Source organism: Puntigrus tetrazona, chromosome 20 (assembly GCF_018831695.1).
Source record: "Puntigrus tetrazona isolate hp1 chromosome 20, ASM1883169v1, whole genome shotgun sequence".
Classification (NCBI taxonomy): Eukaryota; Metazoa; Chordata; class Actinopteri; order Cypriniformes; family Cyprinidae; genus Puntigrus; species Puntigrus tetrazona.
In genome coordinates, this window is record NC_056718.1 from 19016092 (window position 1) to 19043957 (window position 27866).

General features: G+C 36.2%; 1 protein-coding gene across 1 annotated transcript; it reads left to right on the plus strand.

Annotated features, from left to right (window-relative positions):
* Positions 1-244: 244 nt before the first annotated feature.
* On the plus strand, positions 245-27830 carry vta1 (vesicle (multivesicular body) trafficking 1). Its single transcript, XM_043220078.1, has 8 exons — positions 245-436; positions 10419-10513; positions 12919-13046; positions 14840-14915; positions 16579-16690; positions 23055-23237; positions 24673-24750; positions 27132-27830. Exons 1-8 carry the CDS (start codon positions 346-348, stop codon positions 27275-27277), a joined length of 909 nt encoding a protein of 302 aa, XP_043076013.1. The 5' UTR covers positions 245-345; the 3' UTR covers positions 27278-27830.
* The last annotated feature ends 36 nt before the right edge of the window (positions 27831-27866 follow it).

A 27866-nucleotide genomic window follows, 5' to 3' on the forward strand; every position in this document is an offset into this window, starting at 1 on the left:
GTTCACACAATGGGAAAAAATTATCAGTTTCATAACAGAAAGCTTAAAGCAACAATAATGCGAAACATGTTTATTGTAACTTTATTATTAAAAAAAAAAAAGAATAATAATAAACAAAACGTTAAACACAATTCTCTGTATATAATCCAACATGCTTTTACAGTAGAATAGAAGTAAGAGCTGATCATTTCCTACTCCACGCCTATGGAGGTCAGTAAAGGCGTGGCTGCGCGTTCACGTGAAGACGCGGAAGCAACTCCTTCGCGAGCGACTGTCATCTTTGTTATTAGCCGTTTTTTGGCCCTTGCTAATCCCAGAAGTTTGTAACAGTGTCTTTTCTTCGGCATGGCGCTCCCATCGCAGCTGAAAGCGATCCAGCACCATTTAAGAACAGCGCAGGAACATGAGAAAAGAGATCCGGTGGTCGCTTATTACTGTAAGTCTGTGAAAATCGCGCTTTGTTTTGTTAGCTTGTCACGTAGCAACCCCTCCCCTCTCGCTGCTTTATTAAACTTGTCATTTTGTGCATTACATCAGTAAACTTTCACTTAAATGTCTTAAATTACTTAGTGTTTTTTACATGCAGTGGATAGAAATGTTGTATTTTAACCAGTCTGTTGTGGTTTTGAGTTACTTTGCTAAGCTAGCTAACAACTGCTGTTATGATTATGTAGTTGTTATTTCAACAGCTTAACATACAGGGTATTTATAAATGCACATATACAGCTAGATTTCTAATGTAATAGCTCTGCACACATGCTGTTGAGATACACTTTAGGGATAATTTTAGCGCGATTAGCTTACTGGCTGCTTTGTTTGGAGAGGTTTGGGCTAAACTTCACTGCATCAGGAGCACATCATGTGCTTAATTTAATTTAATGCAGTTCGGTGATCTGTTGAGATATAGTCGTTCACTGGGGATGATATTCGGTTTGTTACTTTATGCCAGGATTAACGTTAAGAGTTATCGAGTATATGCTGAATCATGTTAGGTATTACGATCAGTCTCATTACGCGAAGCTGAAAAACAAGTTCCTTGGCCGCAACTTTTAAGGTGTGTTAACAATACGTTATACACTACAGTATATTTCAGATTGTATCTTTTTTTTTTTTTTTGAGTCTGAGTGCATTGGGAGGGTATCGGTTTTGTAAAGGACAAGGGCTTTTGAAAGACTTTTGTACTTTGAATTATTATATAGGTGTGTCAGAATTTGCATGCGGTACATCTATTTTTAGCAATACTGTAATACTTCCGTAAATACATATAAACTGAGAATAATTATGACCGGTTACGTGAAAGGAAAGCGGTCAGCCCGGTTGCTCAGGGGCCCCCAGGGACCATCTGCAGGCCTTAGGGACTCTAGATGGCCCCCCATTCCATTATTCCATTAGTGAGCTAGTTAGTGAGTCTGTGCTAATGTCGTGTGATGCATGACACAGGCCTACTATGTCTAGTGATGTCATAAAACTGCACTCTTTCCTGAAACCATATTTAGGTATAATTTTTTTTTGAAAGGAAATATCTGCTATAATTAAAGGTATATTTCACATGAGTAAGATATTTCTTAATTCAGCCGTTAAGTTGTTCAAACTTTTTCTTCTTTTATATATATATATATATATATATATATTTTTTTTTTTACCATTTAGAAGATAATTGTAATTATGTGGTTTTGTAAATTGTGCAGCAAAGTAAATTAAATGCAGTGAAATCTGTAAAATGCAATAATTAAACTATTATGTATTAGGAAAAATGGGATTTAGATGTGTTTAATGGTTTAATAAATTTTATTTAACAATACGTATTGTGTCAAAGCACTAAACAGTATCAAGCAGGAGAATAGAGAGATATAGATATAATGTATAATGACAAGATTAAATAATTATATATATATATAAGATTTTAATGTTACATTAATACAGCATATTATCCATGTACTATAAAGTAGTGTAATTTTTATTATAAAGTTATCAAAGCGTATAGGAAAGTAGTTCAGTTGGATGTAGCTATTGCAAAACCTTGTGATATGAGAATGATAACCCTTATAGTATGGGAAGACAGTGATCTTGCAGCACAAAGGATTACATTTTGACAACTTTGATTAAACTGTTATATTCGAACAGCTACTAATTGGTGTGCATTGTTTTTCATGTTTTCTAAAATGATAATTAGCGCTCAAGGGACATTATAGCCTTTTTGAATGTTTAGTAATACCTGCGTGTTGTGGCAGCTTAACATCAAGCTGCTTAGTCTGCATGCTCACAGAATCGGAGAAGAGAAACTGATAACTGCCTGATAATTGCAGAGATTGATTTTGCATACCATTGTATTTTATCATAACTTTGTAGTAGAACCTTAGTTTCTGTACTCGCCTCCAAAAATATTTTTAATGTACATTAAATTAAATACATTTTTTTTTCCTCTAAATTCAAACCCAAAATGTTTGCTTTTCTTGTGCCTCAGGGCAGAACACAGCTCATTCAATGTAAAATATTATACACTGATACAGTGCACAGTGAAATAGTAAATGTGATATGCGATGTTAAAAAGTATATGTAGTACAAGTGAATAATATAATAAAATAGCAAATACCACAGTACAATAAAACAAGTGATATAATAGCAACAGTTGTATGTATAATACCATATAAATGAATAACAATAAATAAATAATAGCAAATAGAATATGTAATAATACAGGTGGAATAATACAGAATAAATAATGAACAATAAATGAATGGTAGCTTGCTAAGGAAATGAAATATTGAAAACTACAGTTTTATATAGCATGTGTAATAATTATTAAATAAACACAAAAACTTATGGTTGTCCATTCCAAATAGTTTTTAAAAAGATGTTCCTTGAGTAAAAACAAGTAAATATGAGCTGAGCTGAGATTGATTCAGAGAATTAAATATCAAGGGCATTTTGTTTTAGATTTCTTTTGGGAATAGAGTGGTTTAGTTGTGATGTCAAAACCCAACCAATAATATTAATAATAATAATAATATTATATAATGTATAATAAAATATATTTTTTTAATTAATGAACAAAATAAGTTCTGTGATAAACAATATACTATACAATTTGCTATACAATGCAAATTACATTTGCTATATACAAATGACAGAAAACACAGTTTTTAAAAATCTAAATTAATAATCATTGTAACTACATCAAGAGCAATAACACAGCTTCACTCACTGAGGTGTTAATGTGTTTTATTTTCTAGGCAATTTGCATTACGTGTATATGCAAATACAGCCTGTGTAAATAATTTTAAACGCAGTCTATAATTTTGTAAAATGACCGTAGCAGAGAGTGTGCGACAGAAAGAGTAACCATGTGCTAGTGCCCCTGACCTTTACCAAAGTGATGGAAAGGCTAAAGGTTCTGCTCATGACCCCAAACGTACAAGCTCGTCTGTGAAACACAGTGGAGGTAATGTCATGGCTTGGGCTTGCATGGCTTCTTCTGGTACTGGTGCATTAATCTTCATTGATGTAATGCGTGATGGCAGCAGCAAAATGAACTCCATAAACTATACAAAGCCTACAGAAACATTTTGTCTGCTAATTTAAAGAAAGTTGCAATCAAACATTTTGAGAGATACTTCATCATACAGCAAGATAGTTCACCAGGGGCCTATAGAGCATGCTTTTAAACCCTATAGAGCACGAGAGGGGCCTATTAAACCCTATAGAGCATGCTTTTACCTGCTATAGAGGAGACTGAAGGGAGGCTGCGCCAAAAGCCTGGAAAAACATCACGAAAGTTTGATGTCAGTGGGTCACAGGCCTGATGCAGTTATTAAAAGCGAAACTAAATATTAAGTCTTATTCACAATAATCTATTTTAATTTGATCTGTTCCAATGCTTTTGCTCACATGAGAAATGAGTGGATTCAAACAAAAGGTACCTTCTAAGTTGCTTTTCAGATCCGGATGTAAATACCTGGTAATAAAAGCTGGCATGGAAATTTCTTGTCTTATAGGCATCTTTTCATGTCAAACTTTTTTAAGTCTACAACAAAAATTAAGAAACTGGCCTCACTGTCCCTTTACTTTTGGAGGGAAGTGTATGTGTTTTAGCTTCAGAAGAAAGGTTTTGCTCTTGGATATTGTTATTTAATGTTCATTATAGGAGTGCCTTATTGGCTGATAGGAGGATATCGTCAGCCTGAGAGTTAAGTTAACGGTCCATAAAATTTAATACATTGACTGGACGCTGATGAAATGTTACCAAATGTTTGAATGGTAATAGTCACACACACTTTACTTCACATGCCCAGTGAAAAGGCTAGTGACATAATCCCACTGTCTATTGAGCAGGATCACATTGTTCTTACGTTGCTTTCTTGTTGTCATAGATACCATAGGAGCACCTTTCCAGGTAGACTGCAGTCAGTATACCGGGAGTCCAAATTTGTCAATAGGAAACCTCCCACTGCTTCTACAATTTTCCATTTCTGAGTAGCGAGGCATTATGTCCTTTCTTTGCTGAGTCTAAATGTCAAACTTGATATTTGTGTTATGACCTGAGCAATCCATGAAGGTAGAGGGGCAGCTTTAAGAAAATGTTAGATGTAATCTCTCTTCTTTGTTGGGCTGTTTGTGAACTCTCAAGGAGAAAGGCAGTCCAATTATTTTGACAAAGGCCACATTTAAGCTTCCAGGCTAATGCCATCCTGATGTTCCAGGGCAAAATATTGTAGAGAAGATCAATATAAATCTGTTAAGGAACTGCTTTGAGAAGATTAGGTTTTAGCTTCAATCTAGGGCAAAAGTGTGCCATTGTCACAAATTTTGGACGTTTCTTTCTTTGCAGCTGGAATCAAACCCTCTGAAAAGATAACAAGATACTTTCTGGAGATACATTGCCATTAAAAAAAAAAATAAAACATTTGAAAAGAAAATGACTTTTATTCAGCATGGATGTATTAAAGTGATCAAAAGTGACAGCATTTATCCTTATATAAAATATTTCAGATAAATGCGGTTCTTTTGAGCTTTCTCATCCTGAACTCATCCCGAAAAGAATGTATCACGATTTCCGCATAAATACAAGCAGCACAACTGTTTCAGCTGTTTTCAACAGAGCACCAAATCATTTTTATTTTTTAATTTAATTTAAATTTATTTATTCTATTTTTTTTTAAAGATTCATTTAACACTGAAGACTGTAGTACTGGATCTGACAAACTTTGCTGTTTTGTATGGACGGCCAATGGGGATGATCTATAAATTCACTAATAAGTTCCCTTTCCAAAGTTAGGTGCGACTTGAAATTGTAAACATCAAATGACTATCTGCAATTTATCAACACCCACTAACACACATTTTTGGAGTATTTTCAGCCTTTCTATTATCTCCATTTATTTACTTTTTTTTATACAGATTGCAATCTGTGTATTTTTTCTTAACAGATCGTTTGCTTTGTGTGTAATTGTGTTGTTTTTTCCAGTTCACCATGTAAAAGACGGTCAAGTAAACGGTCTCTGAGTCATTTTTAACCCGTCTTTTCGGATTTTAGAATGTCTCCATTAGTATACAGTACTTTGGGACATTTAGTGCAAGATGTTTGTATAAAGCTCTGATTGTTCTGTGCTCATGCATAAAGACTTCTTATTAATGCTAAAATGTCTAAGCAGTTTCTTTTAATAGAGGGTGAATGCAGTGTGCCACTGGAGGTCAGCATTGACATTTAACTGAGGGATTCAGGCTTTGCTGGAATTGTTTCTGTTGTTAACTTACTGGCTTCTTTTTATTTATGACTTTTTCTGTTGTTTGCTTACCCTCATAATAGTTGATCATGGCCTGTTTGTTATATAACTAGACGATGATCATGATGATGATGCGTCTACGCTCTCGGTTATCATATTTTTCTTCATTATCATTAAAATTGTTAATATTCTTGGCTTAGGAGTTAAGTTTGCTTTATGAATCATAATTAGCGATTTTGTCATAGTCTGTATTTCAGCTGAAATATATTTTTTAAAAGTTAGGATGAGCTAGATTATGTGATGTAATGAAAAAACAACAGATTTAGTGCCGCTTCATAGCATCGGTAATGTCAAAACTGTTGATGAATTGAATTTATTTATTTATTTTTTATGAAGACATCATAATGTGAGACAGCCATGTGCGCAGTGCCAGTTTATTGTGTTGCAGTCTTTAGTTGTGCGTGGTTTTTGAAGCAGAACGCTCTTCAGATGCGGTTCTATTCTGGCTTCTGTCTCTTTGACAGAGCTCCAGTTCTCTGATTGGCACCATGCTGTAAACCTATGGAAAAGGCCCTCTTTGACATTGTTTTCCTTCCTTCTTGCTGGACCTTATCCAGTCTTCAGGCTGAGCAGCAGCTACATAATAACATCCTTGTAATAGGGAAAGCAGAGTGCGCGGGCTGACATTCCTGAATATACAATTCGGTTCTTACTGCAGATGTCAGTGAAATACTCGGGCATGTCCTTGTCTGAAGAGTCACGCTGTCTTTCGTCTGTCAAACGTCAAGCTTGCGTTGATGCTTACTTGGCCATAATGAGCATCTGAGATATTGTAGTGTGTTTTGTTGTAGGGTGAACATTGAACGGGCGCAATCTGGCGTTTGGTCGATGCACGATGCAGCAAGGAATTATGTGACCAATAAGAGTTTTTCTAAATTAATTTGCATTCAGGCCACTTGATTACGCCAAAACCTAATTACTCTATTTTAAGTAACTCGATAAGCTCTGTGATAGCTTTTAAAGAAACTCCTGTTCTTCTATTAATTCGCACTCTTTATTTCACTTGCTTTTTTTAAACGGAGAAAGAAATAAAATCACCCGTAGGCAAATAATAGATTATGGTTTTTATTTTCATGCTTTACAAGTCTGAATGGGCCTCAGTGTTGCATTGTTTCAGATGAGGAAAATTGGATGTTGAGCAGTATGGGCGTAATACAGTTACAAAGGGGGACTTTGTGACCATATGCTATGATCTATTCTGATAGACATCAAATCTCTGCAAATTGGGCCTCATGGAAGAGGAAATGGCATGTTCTTAAAGAAACAAGGACGTGAAGTACTTGACAAAAAATATATCAAAAACTGTGCGAGCCTTTCCTGTCAGCTAACATAACTGTTGAACCTTCGTTTATTTTGTTCACACAAGGTTATCTGACTGATAACCATTTGAATTGTGATCTCATTATAACCGGTCTTCTCCCAAAATGGAGAGGGTTTTGTGAAGACAAAGTGGATTGTAGTGATTGCAACAAAAGGTTTTGTCTGTGTATTTATTTTTTCCGTAACCAAATAAATTTTCTAAACAGTATGTATCTGATTCTGATCCACTGATCTCGCTCTAGCTCAAGTGGCACTAGTCAGTGCATCATTTGTTTCTCAATAGAAATGTGTTTATGTTGAGATCTCAAAAAAAAAAAAAAAACCTAAAGAAACCTTGTACCTGGTGATACTAACAGTGATGAAATATACTGTATATCCAGATTGATAGTTCATAAATCCGGTACCTTACCCTGTATGCATTTTTAGTTTTGTTATATTTGGATGTAATTGATGATATGACTGATAAATGTGCAATCTTTTAAGTGATATTTCATGTGCTCACTCAGACTATTGGTTTGCCTGTATTTTGTCCTTATTATCCTTTTGCTTTATCTCTCAATTTTTCTCTCTGTATTTAACCCATCTTATTCTGACTAACTACGCTTTTTAATTTCAACTAAGGCACATGGCTCATCAGATGTGAATAGGCCTCTTGTTTGAAATTGTTTGTAGCATTTGATAGCACTCTAAACCATTTAAAATTGATTTGGTGTCAGTTGTGTTTTCTATTCTAGTGTTTTTCTCTCTCAACAAAAACATTTGTAGTTCAATTGCTGAAATTTGAACCTTACCTCTTGGCGGCGAGCACGGATCTATCCAGCAGCATACAGACACCTTTATGGGGAGTAACTTGCAGGATGTATTTGCCCTGGCCTGAGCACTCACAGCTGGGTCTATTTGCTTTTCCTTGTTTCCTTCAGGAAGTTGTAATTGCCAGTTTACTGTGTTTTACTGGCTAATGTGTTTAAAATCGGAATTAGATGACCGATTTCAAGGCCTGCCATGCATACAAGGTGCCATTCAAAGCCCTTGCTTGACAAATGTCACTTTAGCAAAGCATGTGGACTGGTTATTTTGCTTGGATATTTTATATTGCTAAAAGCACTGTAATATCAAGATGTTTCCAGCCTTTTCCACATTGTGCTTACAACAAAAGACAGTAGGTCTTAATATGTATTTCACTTAACGAGTAACGTTTTTTTATTTAAATATTAATATGACTTTTAAAGTGCCCCTGTTATGGACACAATTCCAACGCAGCTCTAAGTGAATAAAAACATCCAAGTTTAAATCTGAAAATGCACTGTGTATAAAGTTACTGTCTCTCAAAGAAAGAGCCGACTCTGAATCGTTGAAACTAGTTATTTTAAAATGGAATCCCAAACCATTTCTCTCTTCGAAAACATGAAACATTAGCATATTGCTGCCCTCTTGTTTGTCTTTTTGTGTTGGTCTGAGTAAATCGCATATTCATTCTTTGCCACTAGGTGCTGCTTTTGGAGTGGTAAAATTAGCTGTTTCCCTGGTAACACTGTACACAAAGCAGCACGCTCCCAAACACTGCTTTATCACGCGTGATGAAATGAAAATTAGACCAATTAGACCAATCACGTGCAAAGAAGGGGTTTAAAAAAAAATAATCATTAAACAAACTGTCTGGGAGTCGTTGAGCAAATAAGGTAAAAAATGCATGTTATAAGAGAGCAGTACAGGTGGTTTTTTTGACCTTTTCTTCATATCAAGCCAGTTGGGGACTCCAAAAACCAAAATATGAACCTTTCATTTTTTCCTTTTTTCATTCTTGCAAATATATACCATTTTTAAGGCCCAAGTAAAAACATAAGTTCATGACAGAAAAATTCTGTTAGTTTTTTCATTGTTGTACTTTTGTTACCAAGTGTAAGAGGACCATGCTGATGTATCTTAATGTTTAGCTCAAGAATATTTTGGCCAGGGTTTAGCCACAAGGGGATCGTTTCATCCCTCTTCATCACAAATACGATAACAAGCCCAGGAATACTTTGTAAGCCCTCATCTTTTTAATTTCCTTTGGGACATCATAGGTTCACCTAGGTGAGATTTTAAATTGGTGAAAGTGTGGGTGGGACCGGATATTATCTTCATTAGTGGAGCATATCCCAAAGGGTCTGGGCTTACTGCCTTTTTTTTTTTCAAATGTCCCTCTTAACACTCCCTCTTAACTTAATGACTTTGAACTTGTGCAATAGCAATTGATTGTTGTCCTGTCTTCTTCCGGGCACCTCATAATGAAGACCTTGTTTGTGTTTCTTCTTGAATTTTAATGAACGAACTCTGTGCTTTTTCATTCTTCACCTCTTTTTTTATTGATTGATCAAGACTTGTAAATTTATTCATTTATTGATGTGTGAGGTCAATGAAATTCATTCTGCATATGTGTGTAGTTTTATGCTCTTACAGCAGTGAGGTCTGAATCTTTGAAGTTGTTTGCCCTGGCAGTTGTAGCGCTGGTATTCAAAGAACGCATCCGGAAGTGCATCAAAGGCTTGTGGGACCTTATTTTTCGTTTGTTTGTTTTTTCAAACCATTTTACTTACTATGGACCACTGTTGTATATTGTACAAAATGAGCAAGAGCCAATAAGAATTCCATTATACGGGCCCACATATGGCCAGTAAAAAACCTTGAAGACGTTTGCCAGATGTGTAGGCCTGAACATGTTCTGTAGCTAGGACTGGACTCCAGTGGTCCAAAGACATAAAAGGCAAAAAATGCAGTTTACAGGCAAGAAATGGGAATTAGAGGATAGTGGAGAAAGCTAGTTAAGGGTCAGTAACACAGACCTATTTTTTTGCAACTTCCAAACTTATCGTAATATAATTTCTTTAAAGTAACAGTCAAAGTTTTGGACGATTCTGCTTTTTTCACATTGTAGGTCATAAAAGTTTTGAAATAACAGAAATGGAAATATTAAAATAATTTGGTAAAATGCTGTTTTTAGCTATTTCAGAGCTTCTTTTTGATAACAGCTTTGCACACTCTTTGGCATTCTCTTGACCAGCTTTGTGAGGTCTGGAATGCTCTTCTTCTGTAATAAAGGATTTCTGATATACTCAACACATGCTGGCTTCTTTCTAACTAAAACACTTTGTTTAATTTTTAAAGAAACTTTTACAACTTACAAAAGTATACTGCAAAAAGTGTTAATGAAAAACATATATTCGGTTAGGCATGTCTTTACATTTGACTGTACTGTATACTGAATACTAGCAAGACATCAGTGCAGTGATTAAACATTGAAAGTAAAATGCATCTCTCTTGTCTAATATGTTTCAGGTCGACTTTATGCCATGCAGACGGGAATGAAACTAGATAGCAAAACTCCAGAGTGCCGAAAGTTTCTTGTGAAACTAATGGATCAGTTGGAAATGGTAAGTCCGAGGTTAATTTCTCTTTAAATTTTAATCTTACCTCATGAGCTCATTAAGCTATAGATTCTTAATTCTAGACTCATACCTCTACTAATTTTGATTTCTTTTGACCTTTTGTATTAAGGCCACTGTATTCACATCACAGTTCACAAGGCTTAGTTTATAGGTCTCCTCAGAAGGGGAGCAGGAAGCTACAGGAAAATCTTTTTTGCTTTTATGCTTAGGCACTGTTCTAGACATTTCGGGAACCAATTAGGTGAGAGTGGAGACCCTGCCGTCTCTAGAGCTTTTACTATCGCCTCGCTTCAGTTCATTAAATGTCACAGAAACAGGAAACAACAATCTGTGGAGACTCAGATCCTGGTGGGCACATCCGGTCAAAAGGTCCGAGGCATGCAGTGTACTGAACTGAATCTGTGTGAAAGGATGATGCTATTCTTTTTTTTTTCTTTAATTGCGACCTGAAACCTCTTTCAGGGTTTATGCAAGAAATCTACTACATAAAGAGAGGAATAGATGTACCTTTTAGTTCATAAAGAAGTGTATTGCAGTGTCTTTATATAAAAATACAGTGGTTCAGGTAGTATTATTGAAGTCAGTGTTTCTCAACCAAAAATGCAGAATGCAAATAATAGCTTGTATTTAACTATATAATTGTGCATAATTAGGGATAGTAAGGCAAATAGGTTTGATACGTGCAGTGAAGCCCCATATGTTTTGTTGCTGATGCAACATCCAGTCAAACTCTAAGGTATTTCAACACAAACCCATCTTTCAGCTAGTAGACAAATGGGGTAGATGCCAGCATGGACAGGTTCCTCCATCTGCAAGAAACAATGAACAAAACTAGACAAGGTAAATGAAAACATGTCCCAGACTACAATAAATACAGGTTCACTTGAGACAGAGGTACACATGATTTGTGCTGACCAAAGTGTTTTATATAGCAAGTTATGGACTTAAAATATATCTGTCTTCTGAAGCAATCATATAAATGACTTGTAAGACCCCTAATTGTTAGCGTTAGATATGAGTTTTGTCTCATAGACTTGCATGGAGAAATAGAATATGCGCGATAAGGTTCACTTTACTTATATCACGCTCTCGTGCTAAATATCAGCATGTGTCTTGGCCAGAAAACACATAGTACCTTCTTCGCTTTTCTTAACAGAACAAGCTTCTTTTAGTAAGAGTGTTAAAATGACTCCAGTGTTTCTTTTTTTTTTCCTGGGGGATTTTGGGTAAACCCCATGGAATCGGTGTGCAGAGACAAGATCTAGTTTCAAGCCTTTGATTTAGTGTGCACTGGCAACTGAAAGCGTTCAATCTCTCTTTCTCTCTGAACTGTTTTTTGCACGCTTCCTTCCGACTTATGTTTTTATATTCTTCTGCAATGCAGCACAAGTGATGTACTGTGCCTTCGCAATGCCTTTTCATAGAATAGGTAAAAATTTCATTAAAACGTGAACAGTGACTCCATTCAGGCGCCCAGGTTCCACCTGTTGAAATGTAACCAGTCGTATTTGCTTTACTGATTTTACAAGGAAACCTGACGCTCTCTAGCAGACTGTAACATCACAGAGAGGAAGGCCGAGTCCGGGGGCCGCCGACTGGCTGAAGCTTTAGCGGTTGGGTGCTGGCCATTCCAAACCTAAGTAAAAGACCGGGTCACCGCTGTCTTATGTGTTACGCTGGTTTGCAGGATTAAAGCTGCAAATGTGCTGAAACCTGCCATTCCATTTAATGTTGCAATGAAATAACTTTTCTTTTTTTTTTATGTTGGACCACCTCAAAAATTGCTTATGTTTATACAATCCGTTTAAATTTATTTTAAATGAAGCTACACCACATTTATTATCAATGTACCAACATGGAGAAGGATGAACCCTGAAAACTCAGGCCAGGAAAACAAATGGATATATTGAGATTTGCTGCTGTCTCAGTATCATTAGAGTTGAGAAAGCATAAGCCTGCTTTAGTCCCCACAGTGCTATTGTCTGTTACGTTTTTTAATATTTTCTGTAAATTATGAGACTGCAGATTCATTCGCCTGGTGTCGCAGAAAAGATCATAATAATAGCTGGGTGAATAAGTCCACTAATTGTGCGTGGGCAACCCTCCAGAGGGACTCTCATTTGCAACAAAATATTAATTACACTAGGCTTCTGGAGTGGAATCAAAGTGGCCGATGCGTCTCAAGAATTAATGAGTCATGCTATGGAAACTAGGGCTTTGGAGAGTAATCATCTAGAATCTGTCATAAATGATGCAGTAAACACTCTTTACGGTATCGCCCACGCCAAAACATGCTAAAATGACCTCATTTGCATAGCACTTAAGATGATATTCCCATTACTATCAGTACACTTCACATGAAAAAAACTAAACTTTCTTTGTGTTTTCAGATGAAGAAGGAGCTCAGTGACAATGAATCCATCACGCAGGAAATAGTTGGCAACGCCCACATTGAAAATTACGCCTTGAAAATGTTCCTCTATGCAGACAATGAAGATCGATCAGGACGTTTCCACAAGTAAGTCAGAGTCTGAATTGGATTAGTCCACACATTTTTTTTTTAGGCTGTTTAAATAGGGACTTCAATTACCGTTTACTGAGTTGTGACACAAAAATAATTCCACTGTCAGTATTGCACATACAAGGAGTGAGTAGCAGGCTAAAATTAGCAACAAAGCTGGTTCTGTACAGGGCAGTTGCTTGGGAGTGAGACGGCATGGATTAGCCAGGTGTAGCGTTACAGGTCACGGCAGTATAATGAAGCTGTTGTGGACAGTGACGTCATAGGCAGTGCAGTGCTGGTAAAGGGTCCAGGAGCTGAATACCTGGCAGTGACTCAGGCCTCAGGTCATGCAGACTGGCACTTCCCCAGGTATTTTAAGTGATCGTTAGTTTGGTTGTAGCTGGATGAACCTCAGTACACATTTCTAATATGTTTACCAAGACGTAATAAAATCTCTGAGAAATACACCTCGGGATGTTGCCGTAGACATACCTGTTGTGCAAGAAAAACCTTGAATAGTGAATAAGTCTTACGTTGCTGCAAGAAGAAACATAGTCTCAAAATGCATTCTGAAATGGATAAACTTCCGCATTTGGTGCCCTGATGCTCTTTATCCTCTTCCTGCTGATGAGGTTTAGAGTGAAGATCTGTCTTACTGTAGGAAGCTGTCAGTCCTGCATACACTCCCTGTCCAGAGGCCGTTCTTCAGGATGTATTCACATACTTAGGGTTTGTTCGAACAGTTCAAAAGGTGAATCATTGTGTACTTTTAAAAGTTACTCTAGTTCATGACATTTATTCCCATTCTGAAAAAAACAATGGCGGTATTGTCAGTAAGTTCCTTTTAGGTTTTCTTGAACATGAATGTATAATTGTAAGTGTAAAGGTTTTATAGAGAGGGAGGGTTTTCTCACAGTGATCAGAGGCTCATGCTTGAAGATGATAATGTACTGTAAGAAACTAAAAATGAACTACTGTATATTTGTTTGTTTTTTGTTTAAAGAGGAGTTTAAAGAGTTTTTTGTTGGTATAGTCTCATTTCGTGGTTCCTTATTCTAGGAAGTTTGAACATTGGCGTGTTTGACTGCAGCAGAAGTGTGACTGTGATTAATATGTCCCACGATGGTAACAGGGAGCTGTTGTATGAAATAACACCATACCTGACTTTCAGGGTCATTGCATGAGTTTTCATAGGAAATTAAAAAACACCTACCTAAACCTTTCATAATTGACATTTAAGTAAGAAAACTACTTTTGAGTTCAAAGCAAAAAAACAACACTGATGATATCATAAATGCATGTTTAATGGCATTATGTGTGAAGAAATGAAAAGTTTTGGGATAAGAGAAAACTATAATAATAATAATATAATAATAATAAAAATATTCAGGATTGCCAGAAGTAAAAAGTCTCTAGCTTCATAGGTTCTTGATTTCTGAGAAAAATAACACTATTTGACAATACATGTTGCAAAGATTTAATTTTAAAACCCTTGCTGAAATGCTGAAATCTTGCTGAAAGACACTTTTAAAAATATTAAGCAGCACACTTGTGATGTTGATATGTATGTTTTAATTTATATTCAAATAGAAAAGCTAATTCCATTTATATATTACAATATTATTGTTTCTCATTTTTTTAAATAAGAAAAGCTATATTGACCCCAAATATCTGAACAGTAGTTTGTGTGCAATATCCAGATGTTCTACATTTTTATCTGCTTTGAGACCTACAATTGTTTTTTTTATTGTACTTTGAGAAATTAATTGACTCCAGTGTTAACAGTTTAATGTGTGTTTTGATCACAGGAATATGATCAAGTCCTTCTACACCTCAAGTCTCCTGTTTGATGTGTTGAATGTCTTTGGCGAATTATCAGACGAGGTGAGTCACTGTGGCTTGTTTCGTCCTCCACATTGTCGACTAGCTAGGTCTGTATTTTGATGCCAAGACTAGTATGACAACGTTTTGTGTTGAAGGGACATAAATATGGGCCTGAGATGTGTTTCTTGACACAGTCCCCTGTTTCTGATGGCACAGACACAAACTTGCCTAATTTAGTGGAACGTGAAAACGTCTGATGGAATCAAATACGTCATTAGAGCCATGTTCTCGTGTTCGAATCTGAAAACTGCTACAAAAACATGAAAAGGTGGAAATTAATGGGAAACTATAAAGCTGAGCCCAAGGACTGACAACGCCTCACCAGACTCAATGTACACAGAGGTTTTGAGAGACCAATTCTTGGCAAACTTGTGCCTGGAAAGTGTTGCTAATCCACCAGTTGAATCTGTGTATTTCCAGTGTGCCTGTTAGACCATCCCTACTGGTCGCCATGGCCGCAGATGTCTCTTTTATACAGAGGGAAGTGACCTGCGTCCGAAGATGGACAATGTTTCATTGAGTGTTCTCCGCTCCCTAAGGGCCAGACATTTTCCTACTGTAGAGAGCTCATTGGATTGACTGTTGAAACAGTGCGCCTTCTCTGTGTAACACTAACCCAGACAATGAGCTCTCAGAATCCCCCTCCATTACTGTGCTGTTTCTCTCCGACAATGCCACAAGGAGTTCTGCTGTATTAGATTACATGAGGAAAGGGAACTTTTTAGTGCTAGACTTAAGAGCACTCCGTTCTGATGTATGTAAAAGTAGAAGTTGAGATGGAGAGGGGCTTCAAGAGACTACGAGACCCTTTTAATGGATTTGAGTTGGTGGTGTAATTACAGGTTTCGTCATGCTTCTGACCATTGAAAATAAAGCCAACATACTTTAAAGTCATTAGATTGAAAAAGTGTTTTACTGCACAAAATCAATAATTACAGCTCTTATATGAATAATATGCTGAATGCGTTGCATTCTTTATGCATTTGCTAGGACTTTGTATCTGATATATCACCAGCAACTAGGCTAATACACTATAATATTTAACAGAATGGTTGTTTATTGTGATTAATATTGCATGTTTAGTCATGTTTTAACTGGGGTCCAGGAGTTGACTGAGACCTGCTAGAAGATCAGCAGATCATTTGAACTTTAAAATGTATGTTGAGAATGTTCAAATCAATCATTATATAATGTTATAATAGTGTTTAATATTATTAAGTGTACATGGAAAATATATAGCTGACTTTGTTGTTAGGAAATGGGACCTTTTACAAGGGTATCATCTTATTTCTGGGTAACATTTAAAAAAATATATATATTATTGGTTATTGAATAAATATTGGAATCTTTTAACATACTGCATACTCCATTCAAGGAATTAAACTGTTCATCATTCGTAATAGCACTTAAATGATACAAAACAGTTATAGTGCTTTATTCAAAAGCAATGTGGAATATACCAGTCATTAAACTCAAATTCAAGTGCATGTGACATAATCGTAGTCAAGAGTGAATTGTTATCCTTGTCATGTCTAGACAAAATCCTGACAAACAAATCATATCTGCTCTTTTAGCACTTAGTGTTATTGAGAAAGTTCATTAATTGAGCATTTCTTATCTTAATGATTCACAGATTTACTTTCCCATGTTCTCCCCTACCCAGAATATCCAGCACAGGAAGTATGCAAAGTGGAAGGCAGCCTACATCCACAACTGTCTGAAGAATGGTGAGGCTCCGCAGCCTGGTCCTATTGGAATGGAGGGGGAAGCATATGGTAAGTGCTGATATTATATCTGCTCCCCCAGAATGATCCTGTGACTCCCATTAACAAAATACACCAGTCAGGGGCTTTCCTCCAGGTTTACTAAGAGGCTTTCTTGATACAAGTCTGTTGTTGTTGAGTCAGTAAATGTTAGCACATTGTGTGCCTTATCAATTTCTGAAGAACACAGGAGATGACCGCCTCGCCCCGTGACCCTCCCCCTACGAGTCAGCACATGCTGCTATTTATGTGGTGATTATTTAAACAATCGCAGAGTGGCTCAGGGTTGCCACCCCCCACTTTTAATAGTGTAGAAATTATCCAGTGTTGGCTAATCTAACTATTTTTAGTTTGAGAATAAATTCAGAAATGTGTTTTAGAATGAAATGGAAAAATGTAATGCAGTACCTTGAAAGCATAGAGTGTGTGTGTGTGTGTGTGTGTAAATAAGAAAGAAAAAAACAAACAAAAAACAGCCAAACATATTACATCTTGCCAGATACAGAAAGTTTTGTTCAGTTTGGTGACTGTCTGTGGTCACAGTCTGTGGGTGTGTCGTCTGAGACACAGACTAACCACTATCTAACTCAAGTAGTTTTAAATCAGAAGCAGCTTAATGGGTTTTTATGCAGAGGAAAAATGCTTCAGCATAGTAAGTTACGTTGTAGTGTAGCAGTTGATTTCTTAAGAACGTGAATAAGAAATCTCTTGCACTATTCAGTGCAAAGGATGTTATTCAAAAAGTAAATGAATGCATTCAATTCACAGAACACGCATCAATTATGTATTGTTTAATAGATTGCTTATGTTACTCTATAATAATTGGAATGGTTAATTCAGTGATTTTATATGGACTTACATAAGGCCAATGTTTTTATTTGGACCTTTGAAAGGAAAATCATCCTGAAGTGTTTACACAAAAGCAATACCAAACCCATTTCCTCTTCAAATTTTATTTAAATTAATGATCACCAGACATAGAAAACCATGGCCGTGCCAATAGCATATAGCAGGGCTTTTCAGTTTCATCAAGAGCTGGGCCAAATGAAACATTCATTGGGGCAAGCCCGAGCTACAGTATTTTGTGAATGAAAGCAACAGAGAACAGTTTCATTTAATATTTAAAAAAAACACAACAAAAAAAAAAACAGCTTTTTTTTTTTTTTTTTTTTTTTTTGGTGACTTTACAAGGTTTAGTAGTTAACATTAGTTAACATGAACTAAGAATGACCAATACTTCTACAGCATTTATTAGTCTGAGTAAATCTGATGGATTATTACAATCACAGGTTGTGTTTATTAACACTGAGCTAACATTAACTAACAATGATTGTTGTATTTTAATAAACTAACATTAACAAAGATGAGTAAATACTGTAATGTATTCTTCATTGTTAACTTTTTTTTTTATTACATTTTGCATTATTCATGACTGCAATTCCCAACGAGGAGGACATTTTCAGAAAACAAAGTACATTGGTCTTTAGAATTTTTCTTTAAAAGAACACTCCACTTTTTTTGAAAATAGGCTCATTCTTCAACTCTCCCAGAGTTAAAAATTTCAGTTGTACCGTTTTTGCTAAGCTATGCTAAAAGTGTTATTGACAGGCCTGGAGATTGCATTCAAAAATGGTAAAACTCAACTTTTTAACTCTTGGGGAGTTGGAGCATGAGCCTATTTTTCAAAAAAAGTGGAGTGTTCCTTTCAGAGAGAGAATATATCTAAATGATTGCAAGTAGACTAATTCAAGTGCCTCTTCACATTGTACTCTTTCGCTATGGTTACAGTACTGTTGCATAATAAAGGCAGTTGAGAGTAAATTGCATTCATTAGTGCAATCCTGATTTCATCCTGTTCTGCTTGGAACTGCTGGTTTTCATAGTCTATATATTTTTAGTTTTGATGATTTGATGAGACTGTAAATGATGCCTCACCTATTGTAATCCTGAATAATTGACAGTCGACACACACATAATTCTCCACAAAGTGCTTACAATGCCACATTTTCACTGCAATTAAAACAGTGGGCCACGAAACTTTTGCTAAGTGGGCTGCCAGTTAGGCATGTATAATATAGCATATATATGAAGTAGAATGTACAAAGTTTTGCACGTAGTCATCTAAAGATCAGTCTTCCTATTATTTGCAGTTTCATTATAAAGCGTATTTTTGAAAATGTGACTGTTGGACTGCCAGATAGTGTATTTTAGAAGGTTGCTCGTGTTTAAGAGCGAAGAATTTTGCTCGTTCATGCGGAGGTCAAAATAGTGCTTGGCGATGGGATTCAGTTAGATCACTCTCCCCTCCACATCTGCTGGGCGTGCTGCTTTTGACCTGACCTGCTCATGTCAAGAGATGAAGTCATCTGTAGATTGAGCCGTTGGGACATACACATGCATGCACATTATGTTTGTGTAGTATGTGATATGTTGCCTGTACCATCACTTGGTTTTATTCTGTGCAAGCGTTTTTTTATTTTCAACTGCTGTCACAAACTCATGCCACAAGTGTTTTAATGGTATTTAAATTTGATTTCTTGAGCTTTGCGTCTAGCAGCTGGGCCCCTCTTGTTAAGTAGTGACCTCATGCTTGGTTATTCCCACTGATGTGCAGCATTGCCAAGAGAAAAATGATAGCCTTGTGGAGTTTAAGCACCTTATCACAGATTTGTCTCATTCCATATGTCCGTCAAATTGCGTTTCTAAGGAAGTCCCTAAGAAAAATTATTATAACAATATGCCAAGATGTTTATGTGCTGCATAACGAACACCAGACCATATTTGAGGTCAGACCTGCATCGGGAAAGCTGATTAACTGTTCATGTTCTATTGTCCTTAGTAGTTAGTCAAGTTGTTTCTGTGCATGCGGGATCCCAGTATGACGGTGTATATTGTTACAGCATATGATGAAGGCAGACAGAGTTTTGCTCCTCAAGGACTTGAAAAGTGATCGTTGTGTTTTTTCAAATGCCATTGTTTCCATTTACAAAAAGGCAAACAAAGTAGTGTTATATTTGGTAAAATTTTACATTTTAAATTATGTAATGTTCATGGAACATGCTGCGCTGAAAATCTTCACCTACTCTGGTGGTCCAGTCCAAAATGAGTGGCCTTTTTAAAAATTATCTGCCATTATGCTATATTATGACTATCTTGGATTCAAACTTTTCTCTCAGTCAATATAGGTTAGTATTTCTTTTTGGAACCGACTGGTATGTGCCTCTTTGATTTGAACTTATATTCAGTTATTTAAAAAAGATCAATATTTACTCAAAAGCTGAGATGAATCATCAAGGAAATCATCAAGGAAAGTGTTCAATTGTATTTGGAAAGTTGTTACACCCTGTGTCTAACTTCAATAGGTTTTAGGAAAAAAAACTTTTACTGGAACACAGCATGAGGATTAAAGAAAAGGAAGAACAAGTCCAAATTATTATTTGTGGTAATCAACAATTTTCTACAACTGCTGGTTGAACCTGATTTGCGTTGAATGTGGAATATTCCTTTTAAGAACCATACTAGTGGTATTGTCTCCTCGCCATATGAGTTTGGCTTTCCCACTTACGGGAATATATGCACAGCAAGCACCCCTCGGGGCATGGGAAAAAGCCTTATTTGAAGGAAAGAGAACTGATCTGTAACAACTTTCTCAATTAGTATACTATTCCTAAGACTCATCTACAGTGTTTACACCAGTAGCTGTTCGTTTCCTGGAGCAGGATTTGCACCCGTGCCATGACTCCATGGAAAGTAAGGGGTTCTTTATTTTTGCCTGTCGAGAAATTAAGGTCAAACTCAAGTGGGCTCTGGTGTCAGGATAAGTACAGCTTGGAAAAAATGAGAAGTTTCAAGAACATGCTCTAGACATGCTGAAATCATTGTCTAAATTACTCTTTTTGTAGGATTCAGGTGAACCTCTGGATTTGAATTGGTTTGCATTAAGTCGATTAAATAACCCATGTTGGCCTGAATTGAGACAAATATAACAGGCATGACCATGTGTATACATATACATTATGTTTATGTATAATATTATAACTTCATGTAGCATGACTGATTGCAAAACGTGATTTGGACATGCTTCAAATTTAATTACTCCTGATAATGACGCCCTTTTGTCCTTGCGAATTAAATCACCCATGACAATTCTGATTGCTGTTAGTTTTATTATTACAGCATATCCCTCCTATTGCAGTATTTTCTCAAATGTTGCATACATTTTACGATTCCACAAATGGCTTTTTCCTTCATACTTTTCCCAGACGAACATGACTGCATCATCTCAAGCAATTCTTCTTGCATTTTAAAACAATTCCATCTGTTCACAATTTATCCAAGCCCTCCCTGTCACTAATTAGCACTGAATACATTTTTCTTTCAAGTGTAATGTAGGTCAAAATTTTTGGCCAGCAGATGTAGAATTCAGTTGAGCACACCCATTAAAACTTTCAGAAATTTCAGCTATCGGCACAGATCAATGATAAATAAAGAGACATATTTGCAGAGAGAGCTTCTCTTAATCCTCGTGTTGACTTTTACAAATCCATAGTGCGCTAGAGCCAACGCTGGCTCCCTCTCCCATCACCTTTCTACTTAAAACAAAGGGCTTTCGGAGTATTTTAATCAGTGGGAACTTTAATGGAGTTTTCAAATAAGTTTAACAGATCAATCTTTCTTATGCACTGGGCAGTGAAAGGTGGGATCTGTATTATGTATTGGCACTCCAGTACCCTGAAATGGTAGCACACTGATTAATCAATAAAACACTTTAATCTGTCATTGGTTACAACCTTTCATCATCTTGTTATGCTGATTTATCAGATAGGAGTTTGACTTTTCCTCCATGGCTGTCAACACTGTTTAGAGAGGGTCAGTGGCTTGTTTGAATTATATGTGGATAATCGCATGGACAAAATGAACATTAATTTTCTATGTGCTGTGTAGTTTGTTATACATCGCTGGTATTTATTTCCACCATTGCTCACAGAGAAAGCATGATATATATTCAGGTGTTCAGAGTTTATTCACGCATAGCTCAGCTCTTCATCCAGCCCCTCGGTGTGGATTAGTGCTCTTAAGAACAGAAGGGATGGCTTTTTTTGTGGTACTATCCTTGTGTAATCACAACCTGTCTTTTCACTATAGCAGTACAAAGCTATCTCAAGTCTAGACTTTCGTGGTCATAGTCTGCCAACTTACGGCCTTTTTCACAATTCCAGCATCGCTCTGAGAACAAAACTCTCAGGAATCCTCCTGATCAGGCCCCTCTGCACAGAAACCATATGAAGACCATATTTTTATAATAGCATAATGTTTGTTTGACTTGCCCCACCCTTATTATTTCACCACCGATTATGAAAATAATCCCTCCGACACATGTCTGGGGAAAGAAAACTCAACAAAAAAGCATGTTTAAATCAAGCAAATTTGGAAATGTGTTTTTCATATGCTTCATCTAGTTGTTCCCTGTAAAGAAATGTTATATTGAAGTTTTACCTTATCAATAAATGTTGCTGATGCAGACAAATACATATGGTGCTAATATCTAAACAGTGTTTTACTGTAATATAATTTTTTTGCGAAAAATACGATCTGCCCAGGGACTTCAGAAACATTTATAAATGTGGAATGGTTGTTACATTTCAAATGGAAGAACCCAGCCACAGTATATTGAAATTTCTTGCTTTTTTCCCTTGTTCTGTTTATTTATGTTCATCAATCAGTTTGAGGTGTCTCAGGGTTCAGCTTGCAATTGATTGAAATTGGTTTTGTGTAATGGCTGTCCTCATCAACTTATTCCAGGATTTTGAGGAGCAAAAAACGTTTCAAGCTTAAATCAAATCACACTGAAATGTCAGTTGCATAATAGATTAGACTGATAAAATTCTGTGTGTCCAAATTTCAAATTTTTGTGAAGTGTTTGTTTCCCTGTGCTGCCAAGTATCTCCTTGGCTACAGGAAGTTGCCGTGGCATTTTCAGACTGAAGCCACTTCATCAAAGGCTTTTACAACTAAAGCCCTCAAACGGTTGACTGGCAGTGAGACTCATTTGTTCCATGATTTGTATTCATGATAAAATTATGTGACAAAATAATGCTGTGTGAACATAGACATCTTTTCAGCACTGAATGGGATAATGTGAGAATACCGAAAAGCCTGATTAGTGATGGCAGAAGACAGTTCAAAGCTCCATTAGCTGTGGAAAAATAACTATAGGAAGGAAAACGTCATTCTGAATTGCAATGGTTTTTATCAGTACTCCCAAAACAAAGTAGAAGTTTTTGGATGATTTCTCAACAAGCTTAATGTTGACAAAGCATAATGCTGTTTTTGTGAACATATTTGCTTGTTTGTTTGTTTTTTCTCTTTACTTTAGATGATGAATTTGGTGCTGAGGGTGGCGGTCCTTCAGAAGCGCCTCACAATCCACCGCAATCTCAACCTTCTTTCCACGGCCACCCATCAAATCAACCCCCAGCATCCAATTTCAGTAATATTCAGATACCTCCTGGTTCACATGCTCCAGCCAATACACCTGCAGAGATTCCTCATCCAGAAGGTAAGCTAGCTGAGCTTAAGTGTCTTTTATAACCATCTGCCATGCTTCCACTACATACTATTATCGAAACGTTTGGGGTTATTAAGAAATTATTTTATTCACCAAGGATGCATAACATTTTTAGGAAGTGATACTAAAAACTAGTGCCGTCAAATGATTATCCAAAATAAATTGTGTTTACATAGTGTGTGTGTGTGTGTGTGTACAATGTATATTTATAATGTAATGTATATAAATCCACACACATGCATGTACATATTCAGGGAAAAATATGTAATGTTTATATATCAAATATTTCTTTATGATATCAATTTTATTAATATAAATAATATTTTTAATATTTTACAAAATATAAGTGCTGTATGTGTGTGTATTTATATATAAATAATAAATATACAAATACACACACATATTATGTAAACAACTTTTTTTTTTAGATGCAACAGCACTATTCAAAACATTTATACAAAAAAATATTTCAAGCAGAAGTAGTTCCTATGCACTTTCATCAGAAAATCCTGAAAAAATATATATCAGTGAGAAAACAATGAAAACAGTAAGAAATGTACTGGAGTAATGGTTGCTGAAAAAAAAACTTTTTTATTTTTAAATATCAAAATAGGAAATAGTTGCATTAAATTGTAAAAATATTTAATATTAATAATGCTTTTTACTGTATTTTTGATCAAATAAATGCAGTTTTGGTAAGAGACTTTGAAAAACCTTTTACCAACCTCAAACTTTTAAGTGGTAGTGAATGTTTAGGGTTTTTTTTTTAGAAACACTTTGCTTTTATGGATAGCCATGCAAAATGTAAAATCAGTATTTGCTCAGTTTGTGGGCAGTGATTGAACACTGATTGTTATTCATAACAGCACAAATCCCTTGACTCAAATATACAGGTTAATTAGTACTTCTTAGAGGACTGGGACAGAGCTGTAGCGTGTTTGCTTGTATACTTCACGTTTAGGGTTCCTGTTTTTCTTTCTGAAGCACAGAAAGGCAGGCTCAGGGTCCCCATGAGGGGCATGTTTCCCCTGGTAACTGCTGTCTTCTGTGATTAGTGTTTCGACTTCCAGACACGGAAATGACTAATCTGCGACATGGCACCCCAGAGGTGCAAACACTTCATTTGATCATGCATAACATGCTCTCATTTCCTCGCTCTTATATTTGACTCCATGTCAGCTCTCAGACTCTTTAGATGAAGCCAAAGTGAACTTTGCTTTAAATAAAATGTACCTTTTGTTCTTTTTTCCTTTGGAAAGCCGTAGCTGAGCGCATCTAAATCTAAATCAGTTACAGCGGTCAAAAATAAATGGACTAGTTAATTCATCCATTACGGTTTTTCAACATCCTATCAGTTATGATTACAAATGCAAAAAAACGCTTTCTTGGTTATGAGCTAATGGACTTTTTCCCCTCTTTTGAGCAGCACAGCCTGTCAAACCAGTGCCTGTTCCACGAAGCATGCCAGTGGTCGATCCTTCACTTCTAAACAATACCCAGGAAGGTAAGCTTTTTGTTTGAAGATGACTCCCCTACACCGAAATCCAATTTCATCGAAGTCAGCAAACAGTCTTGACAGAAAGCATGGAACCTCATTTCACAGATATGATGGACCTCATTTTCTGCTCATGAAGTCAGAGGAAAACTCAGACATTGCACTGGATTTTCTGAAATAAATTAAGGCTTTATGGGAAGCAGATTGACGCTTTTGGCTTTCCATAGTTGGTGGGAACGGCTACAGATGAAGCTCAAAATGACATTCCCTTACTACCAACCATTGTGTCATTGGAATGTACTTTTAATAAGAATTATTGCAGATTGTGCCCAAAGCTGCTGTTGGCATTCAGCCTGCCAATTTAATAATTTGGCTAATGAGTGAGGTCATTTCATATACAATGACTGTCTATTATTGCTGCAAACGCCAGAAATAGAGCAGACTGAGAATTTTGTAATGCAAGATGTAATTTGTCCAGATACAAATTTGAGAGGACAAAAACTTGCTTTTCTGGCTCAACCAGACACGTATACATTGAAAACAGAGTGCCATTTGATATTGTTTTGGCTAATTGAAGTCTGTCTGCTATCATAACTGGTACCCAGACAGGGACAAACAAGGAAAATGATGCATAAATATTATCATTATTATCATCATTATTATTGTTGTTTTGAAATCAAAAAGACTAATAACATAAGACAGTACTATATATTAGAGGTCTTTTACCTTTATGATTTTATGTATATAATATTATATTATACTGAATCTGTATGGTTTACTTCTGTTCTAATAATAGGTTCAAAGATTTCAATTAATTGAATCCCTGATTTAATCGCTATTTTCAGAGTAGTTAATGGTGATCAATACTTGCAGGACAGTGATGAAGAAGACCAGCGAACAAACTGATATACCCACATGCCTCTGAGACAACCGCTCCGACCTACACCAAACAATAACAAACCAATTACCAATTACAACAAGTCCCAGGGTGGATCATGTCACTACAGTGTAACTGGAAAATGCATCTTAGTTAACAAACAAACATAAAAAGTCCTAATCAGTCTAGTCTTCAATCCAGCTGCGTCCACCAAACAGGCCTCAAATATTCAAGTCATTCGTAATGCATTTTCAGTTATTTCTGTTCAATTGATCGGCATGTAAATAGAAAAATATTTATGAGTAACACAAAGATGAACCGGTTTGAGTCCCATAAATGCACAAATAAGCTTTCTATTCCATATTTCACCCCTTCTACGGCCAATATAAACGACGAGCGAGGTTACATCTTCTTGAAATGTTCTTGAAATCGAGCATTTCGGTTGAGATAGCTCTGTGGTTATACTCTTCCCAGACCGTGTGTATATTGTAGTAATCGAGGTGCAAGCAGTGCTATTGAATGAGACAAAAATGTATTATGGTTAAATATTAATACTGGAGAGGAGACAGGATCTAGACATCTTTTTAGGTTCCCAGAAATGCTGTACCTAAAACTTATTTTGAAAGCTCACAAGTGCTTTGGTGGTCGTCTCTGTCCAGTTCATTATTTGCTTCCCACATTATGGATTCAGCTCAAACTGTCACTCAAAGTGTCACTGTGAGAGCCAGCATAGTTTACATTGTGGTGAAGGCATTTGTGCACCGTGACTATAATATTTCACATGCCCACTGGCAAATGCTTTAACTTAAGTATTCATAACTAGCTCAACCTCAGCTCACCCTATAATTTCATGTGCTGGTGGGCACTGGAGAGACATGCATGTGTGACATGGCTTTCCCAGAATTTTCCCTTGGAAATCATTAAAATTCTAGCAGAGAAGCTATCTGGCAATATCTCTCATATTTATTTTTAGATTTGCTAATAGTTTATTAATAACTTTATATACCCTATACCGTTTAAAAGTTCAAATGGTATTCATTTAATCAACAATACAGTAATAATTATTTGACATTATTACAATTTAAAATAAATGTTTTCTGCTTTAGTATATTTCAAGTTGTATTTAACTTGTATTTATTAATCACTTACCTACATGTTGTTCCGAATCTGTAAAAGGTTTGCGTCCGAAACACAATTTTAAGATATTTTGGAGGAAAACGTAGGAGGCTTGCGAGCGTCTCCTTGACATTAGACACTTAACGTTCAGAAAAGTATGAAAAATAGTCCATCTGCCATCAGTGGTTCAATCTGTATTTTATTGAGGACCATTTTGTGATGTAAAGAGAAACGGAGGAGACAAATTGTTAAATGTAATATTTATTTTCTTTTGAGTGCAAAAAGTATTTTCGCCACTTTATAATGTTGTGATTGAAACACTACTGTCAGATGAACTATTCTGATGATGTCCTTGCTGAATAAGTGTTATTGAAAAAAATGTTGTTTGTTTTTGCAGGTGATGTTCGGCTCACACCAGAAGACTTTACTCGGGCTCAGAAATACTGTAAATATGCAGGCAGTGCACTGCAGTATGAGGATGTGGGTACTGCCGTCCAGAATCTGCAGAAGGCCCTGAAGCTACTAACCACTGGCAAAGAATAAGACCATTGTGCTGTCCCCCCCCAAACCACTTTATCAGAGATCTGGCCCAGAAGAACTGAAAAAGGGCCTTTTCCTTAGCCTCATCTGTATCAAAAAGAGGCACGCCACAGGACGCCCCCCCATCACTCAATACAACATCTGTTTCTGCCGTATTGGATGTCAATAGTTGCTCATTACTCGCCCGATGAAATACAGATACACTACACTAAAAAAATCAGGTGCATGTGAAAGACCCTTTCAAATTCTGAAGTGTTTATACATATTCATGGTTTGAGGTGCTTTAATGTATTTTTTCACAACTGTTTGATTAGATATGCATGGACATGGAAGCATGTCTCGAGATATCTTTTAAGCAGGAATTCTCATCTTAACTCGACCTCTCTGCAACAGGAGCTTTAGAGACACTTTGCCCTTAACTACTTTTACTACTTTCCGTTCACTTCTGTGTGTATGCTTCAGGTGACAGGATTCTGCAGTTAGTTTGCAAAGTAACTGTTTTCTGACAATAGTTATGCATCGCTACGATCGACAATAAATGTTCTTTTATTGGTCATTTGCGGTGCATGTTTACTTCATAATAATCCTCATG